Source organism: Rattus norvegicus, chromosome 14 (assembly GCF_021556685.1).
Source record: "Rattus norvegicus strain SHRSP/BbbUtx chromosome 14, alternate assembly SHRSP_T2T, whole genome shotgun sequence".
Classification (NCBI taxonomy): domain Eukaryota; kingdom Metazoa; phylum Chordata; class Mammalia; order Rodentia; family Muridae; genus Rattus; species Rattus norvegicus.
This window is the reverse complement of record NC_141547.1, coordinates 108,262,253-108,278,329: the sequence shown is the minus strand read 5'-3', so window position 1 is coordinate 108,278,329 and position 16,077 is coordinate 108,262,253. Positions and strand designations below refer to the sequence as shown.

The window sequence follows — 16,077 nt, the reverse complement described above, 5'->3', positions numbered from 1 at the left end:
GACCAGTCATTTTTCTTTTGGTTTTAGGCGAAGTATTGGGCAGGCTAAGAATCCAGCTCAGGATTACACAGCCGGTGTCAAAAGCTGAGAACAGAGTTCACATTTTACTTTTCTTGGATCTTCCATTATTTCAACTAAGTAGACAAGACTGGCACACAAGAGGAGATAAGTTATAATCTAAAATTGCGGGGTTGGGGATTTAGCTCAGTGGTAGAGCGCTTGCCTAGGAAGCACAAGGCCCTGGGTTCGGTCCCCAGCTCCGGGAAAAAAAAACAAAAAAAAACCCATAATCTAAAATTTCGAGAAGTGTCACAGGCTGGTGCTTCTAGTGTAGGCTTTCCTAGAAGAAGCCATTGTCATAGCTGCTGTAATCTGGGAAGCCTTCCTGGAGAAGGGGGGGAGCTGTAGATTATACATGTACAGGCTATAGTTTTAAGCTATTCTTGAAGGAAGAATCATTACATTATACACCGAGGGGTGACGGAATACCAGGAACAGACTTGGAACGCTCGAGGCAGGTGGTGGTTGCTGAGTAGGCTGGAGGAGGACAAGGCTGTGTCTGCTGTTCTGCTGTGTCTTCCCAGAATTCTGAGTAGGGAAGGATACCCTGACCATGTACTTGTTTAAGGAAGCCACTTTCTTCCTCCTCATTTACTTGAAAACTTATCCTCTTTCAAACTGGAAATTATGTTGCTTAAAATAGGAGAGAAAATAAAAGAGGATTGTAGTATTTTCTAGAAGCAGTCTCAGAGGTACCTGATAGTATTTAAACCTAGAGGCTGGCTCCCACGGCATAGGCAGCTGGTGGGCCTTAGTGCTCTTGAGTGACAGGACCATCGATGAATTATTTAGAGCCTGGACTCAGTGAGTGTCTGCATATCAAGGTCCTGTGGGAGGAGACTATACTATCTCACTGAGAAATCAGCAGGAGCTCAGGTGCAGGAAGAAATGACTGCATCCTAAAGACACTGCACATGCTAGCATGCCAGGGCTACCCATGCTCCCTGTCCCTGCAACTGGGTCTGTTTTCAAAAAGCAAGAGATATATCTTCTACTTCTTATTAATAAACAGAAACCCACATTCTCATGTTAGTATGAAACATTGACAAGAGATTGGGTTAGATTAAAATCACATAGGAGCATAGAGCAGTTGTGTAAGGAAAGCACTCTCTCGCTTGCTCGTGCTCTCTCCCTCCCCCTCCCCCTCTCCCTCCCCCTCCCCCTCCCCCTTCCCCTCCCCCTCTCCCTCTCCCTCTCCCTCTCCCTCTCCCTCTCCCTCTCCCTCTCCCTCTCTGCTTAGCTCTTTCCCAGGAGGAAGGACAAATCTGGGTGTAGATGCATTTGAAGCAGCGCTTCCTGTAGCTGTCACTGTCTCTGTTGCTGACCCATCACTGCTTGCTGGTATTTGCATCTCCCACACTTTACCCTCCGAAGAGTGTGCCTGCCAGCAGAGGAGAAAGTGCTGGTGTAATGGTGTGGTGGGCAGGGCTGGTGGGATGGGTTAGCTCTGGCTGTTAAGAGACAAGGCAGTCTGAAGTCTGGCTTGACGATAAGGCCCTTGTCACACCCCTCACCGTTCCAGGTGCCTGGTTAATGTGGTTTCTTCATCTTTCCCCTTCACGGTCCCTGGAAAAGATAAAAGTGGCTGTGAATACTCGAGGGCAGGGTCAGAACACTTAACTTTTACCAAGAACAGATTTACATCACACCTTTCCTGTTGCTTTCCTTGAGCTATGCTTCCCAGGAACAATGTGTTCTCCTGTCCCATGAATCCCTCCTAAAATTGGAGCCCCATAGCTCTGCACACCAGTCAGTGTACATCTGCCTTTGCCCCACTATGTGGGAGGTCAAAAGCACAACCAAAAGTCAGGGCAACAGCAGGCCCGGCCCATCTTAACATTGCTCAAACACTCCCCTTTACAGAGTACCTGAAGGGGAGGGACCCAGGTCCCAAGCCAACTGGTAATAGATTCACTAGCTTAGCAACACCTGTTTGCCAAGGCAGGGCTTCTGGACTGGAGTGTTCTTTTGCCTATATAAGGAAGGCTTGCCTGTGCAGATGACAGATGACATGGATGAGTTTGGCTAGGATAGAAGGCTCAGTAACCAGCAGTCCTTACCCAGGACCGTGGCTGCTTCTTACTGGTGTAACTTAACTGGTTTGCTTAGCGGCATTAATGTCAGATGCTGTGTGTGCAGTTCTGAAAGGATCATATGAGCCAGACAGAGAAAATGGGATGAATGAGGTTTGTTCTGCTCTGGTATTTCAGGGTCTGCTGTATGACTAGATGATTTTGCTTCTGTATGTGTATGAAGCAGGTGGGAGGAGTGTGAGAGACCAATTCCTCTAAGCGGCTGATCATGATGTATAGTGTAGTATCCTGGCCCCCAAGAAACGTGGGCCTTTTGTAACTTGCTTCATAGTCTGTGTGATGGTGGTCATGCTTTGTGAGTTTTGTAACTGTTTTGTAACTCAAAAGATTTTAATTAGTGTGTGTTTGAGAACACATATTGAAGTCAGAGGACAACTTCAAGGAGTTGGTTGTCTCTTTCCCACATGTGGGTCCCTGATACTGAATGCAAGTCTTCGGGCTTAGAGGCAGGCCCTCACTGTTACCTGCTGAGCCATCTTGCCTGGCCCTGAAGGAAGATTGTGTGTGTTTCATAATGGGGGAGTTAAGCAGAAGAATGAACTGTGTGACTACTTAATGGAGTAGGTAGGCCGGAACGGGTAAGGCATTAAGAACCTGGATGAGGCAGAAAGGTAATGTAGAGCAGTCCCGGCATACAGATGCAGTGGGAGGTATAGTAACAATGTTCCTGTTTATTGAAAAGAAATGCTCCAGGGAATTATCTGATTATCTGTCACAGGGATTGACAGTAATGAGGAATGAAAAGCAGCTGGGCCTAGCAACTCACACCTGGAATCCTAACACTCAGGAGGCTGAAGCAGGAGTATCAGCCTGGGCTACAGAGTACAGCTTTGCCTTCAAAAAAGAAGGAAGGAGGGAGGGAAAGGATTGAAAGGCAAATCTGGAAAGAGCAGTGCAAAGAGTCTGCCCAGCAGTTGTTTGTGTAAAACCTCCCCCATTCCTTCCCAGCTCTGGACTTGGGTTTCCAAATCCTGGGGTTAGATGTGTACAAATGCCGGTCCCACCTTAGCATTTTCAACATCCTCTCCTGGACATCTTCAGTCTTGTTAATGTTTGGGTTTTCAGGAAATGAACAGCCGAAGCTTACCCTTCTTATGCTTGCTATAACGCAGGAAAAGCATTCATCTCCCCAACCCAGGGCAGCACAATGGCCCTGAGAACAGAAGTTTAATCCACTCCCCCCTTATATTCTCATTAACAGTCCACATACTAAATCCTATAGAATCCCAGAGAGTACAGATCCATCAAGTATGAAAAGAGTATAAAGAAAATTGAGTATGAAAAGACCAAATAAAGCTAAACAAACCCCATTCACACCAGGGCTCTCAAAGTAGCAAGTTTTGTGTGAACTAGTAAAGAGTGTGTCTAGTTCAGACCTAAAGGATAATGTGAAGGTTCATTGTGGCCCTGCGTGGATTTTAGGCTTACCTTGATAGAGTCTCCTGGCTTTGTTATAAAGCTCACAAATCATTGCTTAGTGGACTAAATAGACTCCACGAATACTGGAGAAATGAAGATCTGGAGAGTGTGATGGACTTGGTCAGCTTGGGGGTAGACCAGTCAGTTCTGCTGCTCACCAGCTATGCAGCCATGGGTAAGGAAAAGCACACACCTTGTGTACAAACTGGAGACAACATCACAGTCACTTGAGACATTTTATGTGAAACTTTTTTTTTCAATTTTTGAGACAGGGTCTCACTACTAACCTGGAACTCTGTGTAGATCAGGATGGCCTCAGCCTCTCAAAACTCCACCTGCCTCTGTTTCCTTAGCGCTGTATTAAAGGTGAGTATCACACCCCAGCCAATGAGAACCCTCTGTAATCTATGTGTATGATGGTGACCACCGTAGCTACTTTTTAATTGCTATAAAGAGACACCATGACCAAGGAAACATAGAGAAGAGACAGTGTGTTGGAGCTTATAGTTCTAGAGGATGAATCCATAACCATCATGGGAAGGAGGGAGCATGTGGCAGGCAGGCAGGCAGGGCACTGGAATAGTAGCTGGGAGCTCACATCCCATCCACAAGCACAAGCCACACCTCACAATCCTTCTCAAACAGTTCTATCAACTGGGGACCAAGCATTCAAATCTATGAGCCTACAGAGGCTGTTTTCATTTAAACCACCACAACCATTCACGTATAACGGTATGTGAAGACTGGTAATTGAGAGTAAAGTTATAACAGCAGAAACCCAAGCTTGTGGTGCTCATGTCACAGATGAATACTTTTAGGATATATGGAAAATTTTATGACTATAGAGTCCATCCTGTTTGGTTTATGGACAAGGACTATGAGGCCCCAAGAAAGTTAAAAGCCAATACACAAAATCGGCACTTGGATGTTAGAATGAGACTATGGATCAAAGGCTCTGCCCTTCTACCATGCCCTGTTGCTTCTGTACAGATCACTAAAGGCACCTGGCTGTATCTTGTATCACAGACGTAGCCTGTATGGGCTTCAGATGTTTTGTTCCTGTAGCTTCCTTACCAGCCATGCCTGTCTGTATTTTACTTTGGAATCTGGCTGCAGTTAGAAGACAGGCACAACCATTTATCAGAGTTGGCCCCCTACCTGGGTGAGCAATGACAGTTTTTAGATGAGGGGAAAAAAAATGGGACAAATTAAAATTTCACAATCTGTTACTACAGAAAGCTGGTTAAGCATACTGAAAATTTTCCTTTATCCCTCCATGGACATGCAGATTTTCCAGCAATTGGTTAGGGTAGGGTCTTGGAGATTCTCATTCTGAGGTAACTGTAAGACTGTGGGTAAGACTTTGGAACCTGTTGTTTTATTCAGGTACAACTAAGCTCCCTTAAATTTGGTTCTTCTTCAGAACACCTTCATTCTTGTCCTGACCAAGAATGCGCCTCCTATTGGCTAAGGCTGATGGCTTCACCCCAAACTATTCACTCACCTTTCCCTTCCTGCCCACACCAACTCAGGACCAGCTGAAACGTGAGCACAGACATCAGACTTGACTGGGCCCTACTCAGAATCTCTCCTCCTGGCTCCACTCTTGTCCTTGTGTTCCAGAGCCAGTCTTCAGCTTTGACTTTTACTTCTCCATTCCTGACCACTGTGGACATGTCACCTGGTGTTGCAGGTGACTGAGAGTTGGCCTGTCAGAAGAGGATGCTCATCATCCCTTCTTCATACTCTCGAGCCAGCTCTAATGCCAGTATCTCTTGATTAGCCTTTGGATGACTCACGTTGGATTAGTAACCAAAGTCCTGTAGGTGAACTCTTACATCAGCCCATTCCTTTCTAGTCCTGCTGCCACACCCTAATGGCCCTTTGCCCTGGACAGTTGCAATAGTCGCCCAGGTGTCTTGTTGCTTTTAGTCCCTCCTGTCTGCCAGGTTAACCACTGCTAAAGCCCAGGGCAGACCCTGTTCTCCTCTGGTTTTTCCAAACCCAGGCTTGATTCTAGCTTGTTTTCATGCTTCTCTCTCAAACTGACCGTTCCTTTGTGCTGCAGCTAGCCAGTCATATTTCCTGTCCTATTCCTTTGGCAGTTCCATGAGGAAGCTTCTTCATCTTCTCTCCAACATACTGGTTGTCTGTCTTTTAGGAACAAGTCCAGATGCCAGTGTTCCCTAGGATTCTTCCCACTGACCCCTTCCTAGCTAGGTATGGCCTCCTGGTTCTCTGAACTCTTTGTGTTTTCTTTAGTATTTGACTATTTGCCTGTAATTTGTTCCATACTCTTTGTCTAGAAACTCTCCAGTTTTCTTCAAGCCCTCTAAAACAGCAGTGTGTACAGTAAATGCAGTCCAAATTGGCTGAACTTTACTTTTTCCCAGATACTGAGTTAGGTCATGTGGGCCTTCAGAGATGTCTTCCATTTTTACTTGGCCCCATGCCACCAAATGGATGTTTCTGTGGGTTGCTAAACCTTTCTTTAGCCTCAGTGCATGCATTCTGGCTTTTTAGTCTATGCTTTTAAGGTTTGAGTGTGGCTACCCTAGTCCTCGTCTTTCCACTACACTGTATGTAGTAACTTGGCTAATTAGAAAGCTTGTTTAATATATATATATATATATATCCCCATACTAATGAGAGCTGAAAAGGAAGATAACTGAGTGACTTAAAAATTAAAACAAAAACATTGTTGGATGTCAGATCACTTTGCAGTTTTGCAGTGTTCTTTGCTGTAATTGAACACTCAGAGAGGGACTCACCACATCATTGGCATATTTAACAGTGAAGTGGGGTCTGCTAAAAAGACCCCCCCTCCCTTGAAATAATTCCCCATTATACTTTGTAGTCTTGTGATGGGAGACAGAATGTAAGCTTGGATCAGTATGTGTACTTTCACATCCAACTTTAGTGGTTTTGTAGCGATAGGATTATTTCTCAGTATTAATCACCAACATCGAGAGTCCAGGATTTCTTATTTAGACCATATGTCTTAGTCAGGGTTTCTATTCCTACACAAATATCATGACCAAGAAACAAGTCGGGGAGGAAAGGGTTTATTCGGCTTACACTTCCCGTTGCTGTTCATCACCAAAGGAAGTCAGGACTGGAACTCAGGCAGGCCCGAAGCAGGAGCTGAGGCAGAGGCCATGGGGGGATGTTACTTACTGGTTTGCTTCCCCTGGCTTGCTCAGCTTACTCTCTTACAGAAGCCAAGACCACCAGCCCAAGGATGGCACTACCCACAATGGCCTGGGTCCTCCCCCTTGGTCACTAGTTGAGAAAATGCTTTACAGCTGGGTCTCATGAGGACATTTCCTCAACTGAGGCCCCTTTCTCTGTGATAACTCCAGCTTGTGTCAACTTGACACACAAAACCAGCCAGTATACCATGTAATGAGGAAGCTTGCTTGACTGTCTCCAAAGTTAGTCTTGGAGAATCCTAGACCAAGTGTATCTTCTAAGACCTAGCATTTCACTGTCTTGCTAGTTATCTTTGGCAGAGACAGGAGAGCTAAAGCTCTACATATATGTTCTACAACTTGGATGTAAAAATGTCTTTTGGTTGGGCCTGCCTTGGGAGCCAAAAATTGACTTTTAGAAACACAGCTGTGTGGCTAACAGGAGCTGAGATTGTTGAAAGATGAACAGCTAACAGGCTTTGCCGATACATCTGGCTCTGGCCTGGCCACCTCTTAGGAGCACACTGGAATCCTTTAGGAAGGAGATTTTGGTTAGGACCTTGCAGTGTAGAGCTGGTGATCTGGAATTTGTTATGTTCAAACCAGGCTAGCCTCACTGATTCTTCTTCCTGTCTCCACAACCTGAGCGTTCCAAGCTGGAAGTGCCAAATTTATTACAGATCCTCCAGTTGTAGTGAGGAAAATTAGGAAGAGGTTAGGACCAAAGTCAATTATTTTCCATAGATATATTTTGGTTACGTTATTTTCTGCCTAGGATTTCTTTTTGGTAGAAGTGGGTGAGATAAGCAACTAGAGAGAACCAAAACTTGAGAGGCCGTCAGTAAACAAATCAAAGTAAGTTTTGAAGGCGATTGTTCTCTTCCACTGGAATGTAAAGTTCTCAAGACCAGGGGTCCTGGGGTAGTGTTTACCTGTGTACCTTTCTCCCACAATGCCTTGCATCACGGTACTCTGATAAATCGTCCTTTCATGGAGTTACTAACAGGGTGCATCACCTCAGAAATGCAGTAATGGCAGAATATCTGCTGAGAAGGTTCTCCAGAGGACCTCATTCTCATTTCTGTGTGCTGTATCCTGCAGGATGCCTAGACTGACTTTGACTTACGGTGGCGCCAGGTTGGGCTGTGTTTGCAGTTGGCGCCCGCGCAGTGGCTGCCTGTGCCCAGGTGCACGGCTTGGTCGGCTCGGCTCTGACCCGCCTCTGGGCCCTGCACTCCTTTTCGAGTGATGGTAATCCGGAGACTTTTCTGTTAGGTGGACCGCTCAACCGAACTCCGTAATTCCAGCAGCTTTGTGGGGCCTGACCGCGAGGGTCGGGATCTGCAAGGTTGGCCTGCGTGCGCCCCTCCGCGTGTTCGGCCTGCGTTTCCTCTACAATGCTGTTATGCTAATCAGGTGACATCACTGAGCAGCTCACCGCAGCTCCCGATTAAATTACAAACCGGCAGCGGGCGGGCGGGAGGGAGGTGTGCGCTGCTCTCTGAGCAGGATCGCAGCGTGCTTAGGGTTGGCCATATTTAAAATATTTTCCAGTAGGATCCTGTCTCCTTCCTCCTTTCCCTCCTTCCTCCTTTCGCTCCTTCCCTTCTCCCTCTTCCCTCCCGGGTAATTTATTTCTAGCTTCCAGGCAAAGGCCACACAAGGAAGGAAATCCACAGGGGATTAGATGCCGGGGTGGTAACTCCACCAGGCTAAGGTGAACTCTGCAGCCAACTTCCTATCAGATCACCCTGCATTTCCGACCGACCGGAATGCGACTGGCTTAAGGTCCAGCCCTTTCGCCTGGGCGGGAGTGGAGCCACGGAAGCTGCTTGGAGTTGGATGGGGGTAGGAAGGGGCTGGAACGGGATTTTTACGGCGCAGCCGGCCTGGGCCTTAGGTCGGGCATAATGGAATTGCAGAGGACATCCAGCATTTCAGGGCCGCTGTCGCCGGCCTACACCGGGCAGGTGCCTTACAACTACAATCAACTGGAAGGGAGATTCAAACAGCTCCAAGGTAAGTCCGCTGCCGAGGGCCAGGCCTGCTTGCGGGTGTTCCGACAGGATCCTGGTGCTTTTTGAAGCTCTATTTCTACCATACGGTACACGACCCTAGTGAGGATAGCAGCCACACGGCCCCAAGTTGGCTAATTGAGGCATTAAAGAAGGCAGTTGCTCACACTACTCCAGGCTCTAGATTAGCCACCATTTGGAGTGTCTCCAGTACCTTTTGGTTCTAGACTCTAATTGTCAGGTATCCTACTTCCTGTTGCACACACACACAGAAACACACACAGTTCGGATTTTAGGAGATTAATGTTAACAGATCCATTAGTATGCTTCTAGTTTCTGCCCGCCTCTTTAACTCCCAGCCCCCAACCTCTTACCTCTGGGAGCACTTAAAGGTGTAAAGTACACTGCTCCCTCCCGACCCAGTCCAATGGAACAATAGCAAAGGAGAGGAGGAAGTGGTCTTTTTGTTCCTAAGTCTTCAGTAATTCCCAGTTTTAATTCCTAAGCCTAATTTTAACTCTTGATGTGTTGTGTTAGAGGACAGCTTTCCAACAATTTGGTGGGCCATGTAATTTATAATAAAAGCCACTTAACTGTCATTCCAGGGCTCTGGGAAGAATTAGTTCGATCGGGCATTTTCTAGAGTCTATGCCAGGCTCAAAGATTGAGCACATCCAGTATTTTGCTCCACTTGTTTTTTTGGAGAGCAGGTTCCTAGAGCAGCAGTGTGCTGTTCATGCTTGTAATCCTGGGCTGTCTCTGACCGGTCAGCCAGCAGGCCCTGGTCAGCGGCACATCCTATACATGAGTGAAAAATTAAGGTTTGAGGCTGAAAGTAGAGCTTGCACTTAGAAGCCTGCTGCAATCTGGTAATAGGAAGGAGTAGAGAATATCCGAAGACTTCTATGTCTCTTATTTTAACTCCGACCTAAATGAGGAGGTCTGCAAGGAAGCACCTTGGTCCCAGTATGTTTTCATTGGGAAGTGGCGATACCTTTCATTTATTGATTTACTTGTGTTTTGAAGTCTTTTGACAGCATTGGCATGTTTTGGAAAATGAGGCAGAACAGGATGTGATTTTTAAACATTCGTTAGATGTTGCTGCACTCTTTTAAGCAGCTGGCTAAGAGGTGGCTCACTGACGCGAGGAGATCAACTGAGTCTTTAGTTGCATCTCTGAGTCATTGAAGGTGAGATTTGCTTTCTTGAAAATTTAGGCGAGTAAGTTTGGAAGTAGTGAAATAGAAATCATACCATGTTCTAGGTCTTCGAGGAGACCTATACTTGTAGAGTCAGGGGAACTCAGAATGCCCCCTTTCCTCTTCGCCTGGGCTCTCAAAGCAGAAGCACCTATGGCATTCAGTCAGAGACATCATCCTTTTCTGTCTCTAGCCTGTCCATGCTGTGTAGTTTGGGTAAAAACCATCAAACAGTAGAAAGTATAAAAAGGATGTGTGTGGAATGCATTGTCAGACCCACCCGTAACAAAAGGCCGTTACCGAAAAGGTTTAAGTGTGGTTGTAAACTGCTCACAGCACTGGGCGGAGCCCATTCTACACAGGAAATGTCTTAACTGTCTTTTCTGGACAAGGAAATGTCTTTTTAAAAAAAAATCACATGAATGCTCTTGATGTTTTAGTTCATGTGCTTTTTCCTCTAGGAAATCTCATTAAAAAAAAAATGGTGGGGATTAAGTTGGGTAGTAAATACACCAAATTTTTAGAAGTAAACTTTGTCCCTGGCTTTAGCTCCAGATGACGTTATTATTTTTAAATACTGTGGTTTTGAGTTGCATAAATTTACTGTTGGTATTTCTATAACAGAAAACCACCTGTGTTGAGGAACTGAGAAAGGGTGAATTAACTTCGAAAGAAGGTGGATCATGTTAGGGCCACTAACTCCCAGCAGTGTCCTAGTGAAAAGGAGAGAGGATTAGGGGTTAAACAGTATGAGAGTTTTTATTAAAAACCTTTCTCAGCTCCTTACCCCTGGTGTGGCGTTTTGATACTTATAGTTCTTATAAATGTTAGTCTTGATATCATAAATTATATGTGCTGATTTAATTTTATGTATGCTGGGGAGTCTGCCTTTTTACTCCTGGATATAATCTTTCTTAGTCACCTAGTGTATGGGATGTTTTGTTGATTTTTTGGGGGGGGACAGGTGGTGCAGCGAACTTTATTGATGGTATTCAAGAGAGAAGGGAGGGTTCCCTAGGCCCCTTCTGTTATTATGGGGTCTGGGATGGAATTATGAGGGAGATGCTCAGTGTTGGGGCCTGAGTTGGGATGGGGACTTCTCAGCAACTGAGGGCCTCTCTCTTGCTCTCAGTATCCTTGCTGGGCTGGGGTGGGTGGTCCAGGGTTTCTTACTCCTTGGAGGCCATGTAGGCCATGAGGTCCACCACCCTTGCTCTAGCCGTATTCATTGTCATACCAGGAGATGAGCTTTACAAAGTTGTCATTGAGAGCAATGCCATCCCCAGCATCAAAGGTGGAAGAGTGGGAGTTGCTGTTGAAGTCACAGGAGACAACCTGGTCCTCAGTATAGCTCAGAATGCCCTTTAGTGGGCTCTCGGATGCCTGCTTCACCACCTTCTTGATGTCATCATACTTGGCAGGTTTCTCCAGGCCACATGTCAGATCCACAATGGATACATTGGGGGTAGGGACACAGAAGGCCATGCCAGTGAGTTTCCCGTTCAGCTCTGGGATGACCTTGCCCACAGCCTTGGCAGCACCAGTGGATGCAGGGATGATGTCCTGGGCTGCCCCACAGTCATCACGCCTCAGCTTTCCAGAGGGGCCATGCACAGTCTTCTGAGTGGCAGTGATGGCATGGACTGTGGTCATGAGCCCTTCCATGATGCCAAAGTTGTCACAGATGACCTTGGCCAGGGGGGCTAAGCAGTTGGTGGTGCAGGATACGTTGCTGACAATCTTGAGGGAGTTGTCATATTTCTCATGGTTCACACCTATCACAAACATGGGGGCATCAACTGAAGGGGTGGAGATGATGACCCTTTGGCCCCACCCTTCTCTATGGTGGTGAAGACACCAGTAGACTCCACGACATACTCAGCACAAGCGTCACCCCATTTGATGTTAGCGGAATCTCGCTCCTGGAAGATGGTGATGGGTTTCCCGTTGATGACAAGCTTCCCATTCTCAGCCTTGACTGTGCCGTTGAACTTGCCATGGATAGAGTCATACTGGAACATGTAGACCATGTAGTTGAGGTCAATGAAGGGGTCGTTGATGGCAACAATGTCCACTTTGCCAGATGCAAGGCAGAAGGCAGCCCTGGTAACCAGGCGCCCAATACGGCCAAATCCGTTCACACCAACCTTTACCATCTTGTCCATGAGATGAGGCTGGCACTGCACAAGAAGATGCAGCTGTCTCTGGAACAGGGAGGAACAGAGAGCCGATTTTTTTTTTAATGCCCCCTATATGAAGTTATATACTTGGCATATATGTCCGAGAAGGGCTTTCACTTCAGGGAAGTATGTTACTATATTTTTTTGCTGGATGCAGTTGATGGGGGTTTGTTCTTCTAGCAGCTGAGCGAAGTCTGATATTAAGAGGAACCTGGTCTGTTTAGATAACATAGTGTGTAGAGATTTCTGGGCCAGTAATAAATGGGGAGAAATATTACTGGTTTAAGAAACTAAGAGATACTGGTTTTGGTTTGTTTGTTTTAATCACTCCTAGGTTCGTGGCATAAGAGAGGTCAGGGTCTTCAATCTCTGAACTTTGACCTTACCCACCAATATACAGCTTTCTTTTCATTTCCCCACTTGTCAGTTATTGCTTTCTTCAGGTCAGCCAGTGTCTTATAAAGTTGGATTCATTCTGTTGTTGCTTTTTTTTTTTTTTCTTTAAGATAAGGGAAGAAAGTTGAAACAACTGGATTCAGCTTCCTGCTTAGAAAACTTATAGAAGTTCACCATACCTTCCCTGTGGTTTCACATCTGCCTGCTTAGTCCTTTCCCTTGTTAGTCTCCTAATGTGTTCTCTTAAGCTTATTGTATATGAAAAATTATCTACTCATGAGCTTGGCATTCAGGACTTCTGCAAATGACCCTGTACTGTGGCCTTCCTCTTCCAACTCCTTCACTGCAGTCAAACTTGTAGACTGGTGGGCGCTCACCTGTAGCCTGGCTTCTTCCACTTCCCTTCCTTTCAGCCCAGAATACTGATTGGCTGCAGCTGTGGAAAAAGTTTCTGGCTGGATGAGTTTGCCCTAGAATAGTGAATTTCAGGCCACAGGAATTCATTTCCATGCTAATAACATGATGAGGTCCTTTCTCGTGTGTGAGTGTGTGTGTGTGTGTGTGTGTGTGTGTGTGTGTGTGTGTGTGTGTGTGTGTGTGTGTGTGTTTTCCCCTGGAGGTGAGAAGAAAGCATCAGATTCCCCTAGAGGTCAAATTACAGACTGTTGTCACCCACCCAGTGTGATAGTTGGGAACTACTCCAGTCCTCTGCAAGAGTAGCAAGCACTGTAACCATTGGGCTGTCCTTCTAGTCTCCTAACTATAAAGTTGATAATTTATTTACTTATATTGTATATGTATGTGCCTCGTATGGAGGTCAGAGGACAGCTCTATGGAGTTGGATTACCTCCTTCAAGCTTTATGTGAGCATTGAACTGAGTTCACCAGTCTCGCTCAGTAAGTTCTTTTACCTATTGAGTTATCTACCAGCCCTTTATTCCCTGTCTCCCTTCTCTACTACTGAACCATCATTTTTGAGAAAAGGACTCAGATAATCCAAGTTCATCCCAAACTCACTATGTAATTGAGTCTGGCCTTAAATTCCTCATCCTTTTCAAAATAGGTGTCCATCAGCATGCTTGGCTATTTTAGTTTCTTAGCTCTTGGAGAAAGAATAGTGCTGATGAATTTATACTTATGAATCATAAAGAACACTATATGTTTATCTTTTCAAGACAAGGTTTCTCTGCATAGCCCTGGATATTCTAGAACTCTCTCTAGACCAGGCTGGCCCAAACTCACAGAAATCTTCCACCTCTACCTTCTGAGTGCTGGGATTAAAGGCAAGGGCCACTTCTGGAACAGAAAAACATTCTTAAGTTTTTAGTAAACTTTTAGTTTGTTGTGTGGCTTAAAATATGTGCTTTACCTTATTTCTTTAGCCTTAGAGAAAGAAAATGTCTAAGTCTACTACATCCTGCTGGGAAGACAGTCCACACTTAAGGTCTTAATTTCCCATTATAATGTGAGCAGACTTGATGACATAATTTTTAAATTTATTTCGTGTATAAATGTTTTACCCGCATGTATGTATGCACAGCATATTGTGCCTTGTGTCCTCAGACTTCAGAAGGGGGTGTCCGATCCCCTGGAACTGTGTACTTGGAGATGGTTTTGAGCCATGTAGGGTTGGGCTAGGAACTGAACCTGGGTCCTCTACAAGAGCAGCAAGTGCTCTTGACTCAGACCCAACTTTCTAGGCGACATATTTATTTTTATCTTCTGAGTATTTTTCCTGCGTGTGTGTAAGTGCATGGGGCCCCCATGTATGGAATACTTTTGGAAACCAGAGAGATAACCATGTTAGAGCCCCTGGAACAAAAGTTAAATTTAAGAGCCCTGTGGGTTCTGAGACTCAAACCCTGATCCTCTACCGAAGCAGCAAGTTATCTCCAGCAGCAAATGGCCTCCTCTTCCTCTTCTTCCTCCTCCTCCTGGTCGGAAGGTTAGAGGTAGGATTTATATGAGAACATTTGAGGGATTTTTATGAAATTTGCTATATTGTTTTGTTTTTGTTGTGTCCCTCAGACCACTTTATGGGACAAATCATCAAATCAAATAAAACTTTTCACCAGTTTCATCTCAGGATTAAATCCTAATAACTTTGTGACTCAACCTTGTTTTTGAATGATGTGCTAGTTACAATTGTTTTTATAGCACTTAACCTTAATGTATATCATCTGGATTAGTAGATTTTTCTTAAAGTACTCTCAGCATGAGAGCAAGTATTTAGTAAATTCCAAATAAATGCATTTCCTTAGTACTAGTAATCCATTGGGGCAGATAGTCACTTGCTTTTTATAAAGACACAAGTAGTTATCTTTAGATCAGTCAATATGACTGGTCTAAATTCAGATTTTTCTAAATCCAAATTTGACAACTCTCCCGTAGTACGTACCATCAATGTATGGGCAAAGTGTGGGTAGTTAGAATGTTCAGAAAGCTGCTCAGATTTCCGTTTAGGCTGCCAAAGGAACATCTCTTCAGCCTTTAAATGCAGTGTTTAAGAAGACTACTATCTATGTAGACAAGCAAGGCAGTAGGTATCTTCAGAGGAAAAGTTCAGCAAGGAGAGGAGGCTTGTGCTTTAGGAGAGCTGAGGAGGGCTGGGCTGCTGCATCCTTTGCCTAGGATGGTCTGCATGTTGCAGTCAGTGGCTTTCTAACCAGCCCTGTGTCCTTCAGAAAGTTGGGCTCTAGGGAGGAAACTGTTCTGCAGAATCTTAGTTTTCACATTCTCAGCCTCCACTTGGTTTCTTCGATGGCCAGTTGCTTCGTGAGCCAGGAATTATTTAGAAGTTTAGTTCAGATGTGTCTTTCCCAGGAGATGAAAGTCAAAACCCCCATTTGGTTTCCCTCCCCTAAAATGTAAACCGATAGATAGCAAGCACTTGGCCGTTCTGCTGTGGTTTTCACACAGCTCTTTGTTGTAGCTTTAGTGTTTACTTGTTTGTTTTTCTTGTGTTTCCTCCATCCTGGAGCTTAAAGATAAGGTTAGGTCCTGTCATACCTGTCCACCTCACACAGAAGAAGCCACTGAATATTTTTAAGAGCATGGGCTATGTTATTTGAAGAGGTTTTCAAATTGAAACTATCGAGGGGGGGGTGCCTCTAAACCATTCGTGCCAACACATTTTGGGAACGTGTAGAAACAGAAACTCCCTTAAGTTATGTGACTCTGGAACTCTGTGGTGTATCCCAACAGTAAGTATTTTTAACTAGTTTATCGGGTAGTCTCTGTACATTCCGAGAGTTGCTTCCCCGTAGGGACAGGCATAAAAATCTGATTTCTTACTGAGAAGTGAAACCTTGGAGGAATCTGTATTTAGAATAAAGGTGGATAAGGAAAATGGCATTTAGCTAGCCAGGAGTGGGCTTTATCCTTCTATTATAGTTAGGGAAGCCACGTAACAATTGTGAGCCTGTGCCATATGGGGTTAGTTACCCTGTTCTCCCATTGAGTTAAAGGGGGGAAGGGGGATAGGACAAGATAGCCCTGAGAATGGTTCAGCTCAGCACTTTACC

At 45.2% G+C, this 16,077-nt stretch overlaps 1 protein-coding gene and 1 long non-coding RNA gene across 9 annotated transcripts in view; one reads left to right on the top strand and one right to left on the bottom strand.

Moving 5' to 3' along the window:
* The window catches only part of Sptbn1 (spectrin, beta, non-erythrocytic 1), a 199,833-nt gene that overhangs the window by 91,923 nt on the left and 91,833 nt on the right, over positions 1–16,077 (top strand). The window contains exon 5 of one of the 8 annotated variants that reach the window (XM_087583673.1): positions 8,749–8,782. In XM_087583673.1, the coding sequence (XP_087439799.1) occupies positions 8,749–8,782 (34 nt within the window). 8 annotated transcript variants of the gene reach the window in all.
* LOC148001498 (uncharacterized) lies at positions 428–7,956 on the bottom strand. Its single transcript, XR_015637675.1, has 3 exons — positions 5,077–7,956; positions 3,582–3,777; positions 428–1,626 (listed from the first exon to the last, which is right to left on the bottom strand). It is a non-coding gene; the product is annotated as an uncharacterized LOC148001498 (long non-coding RNA).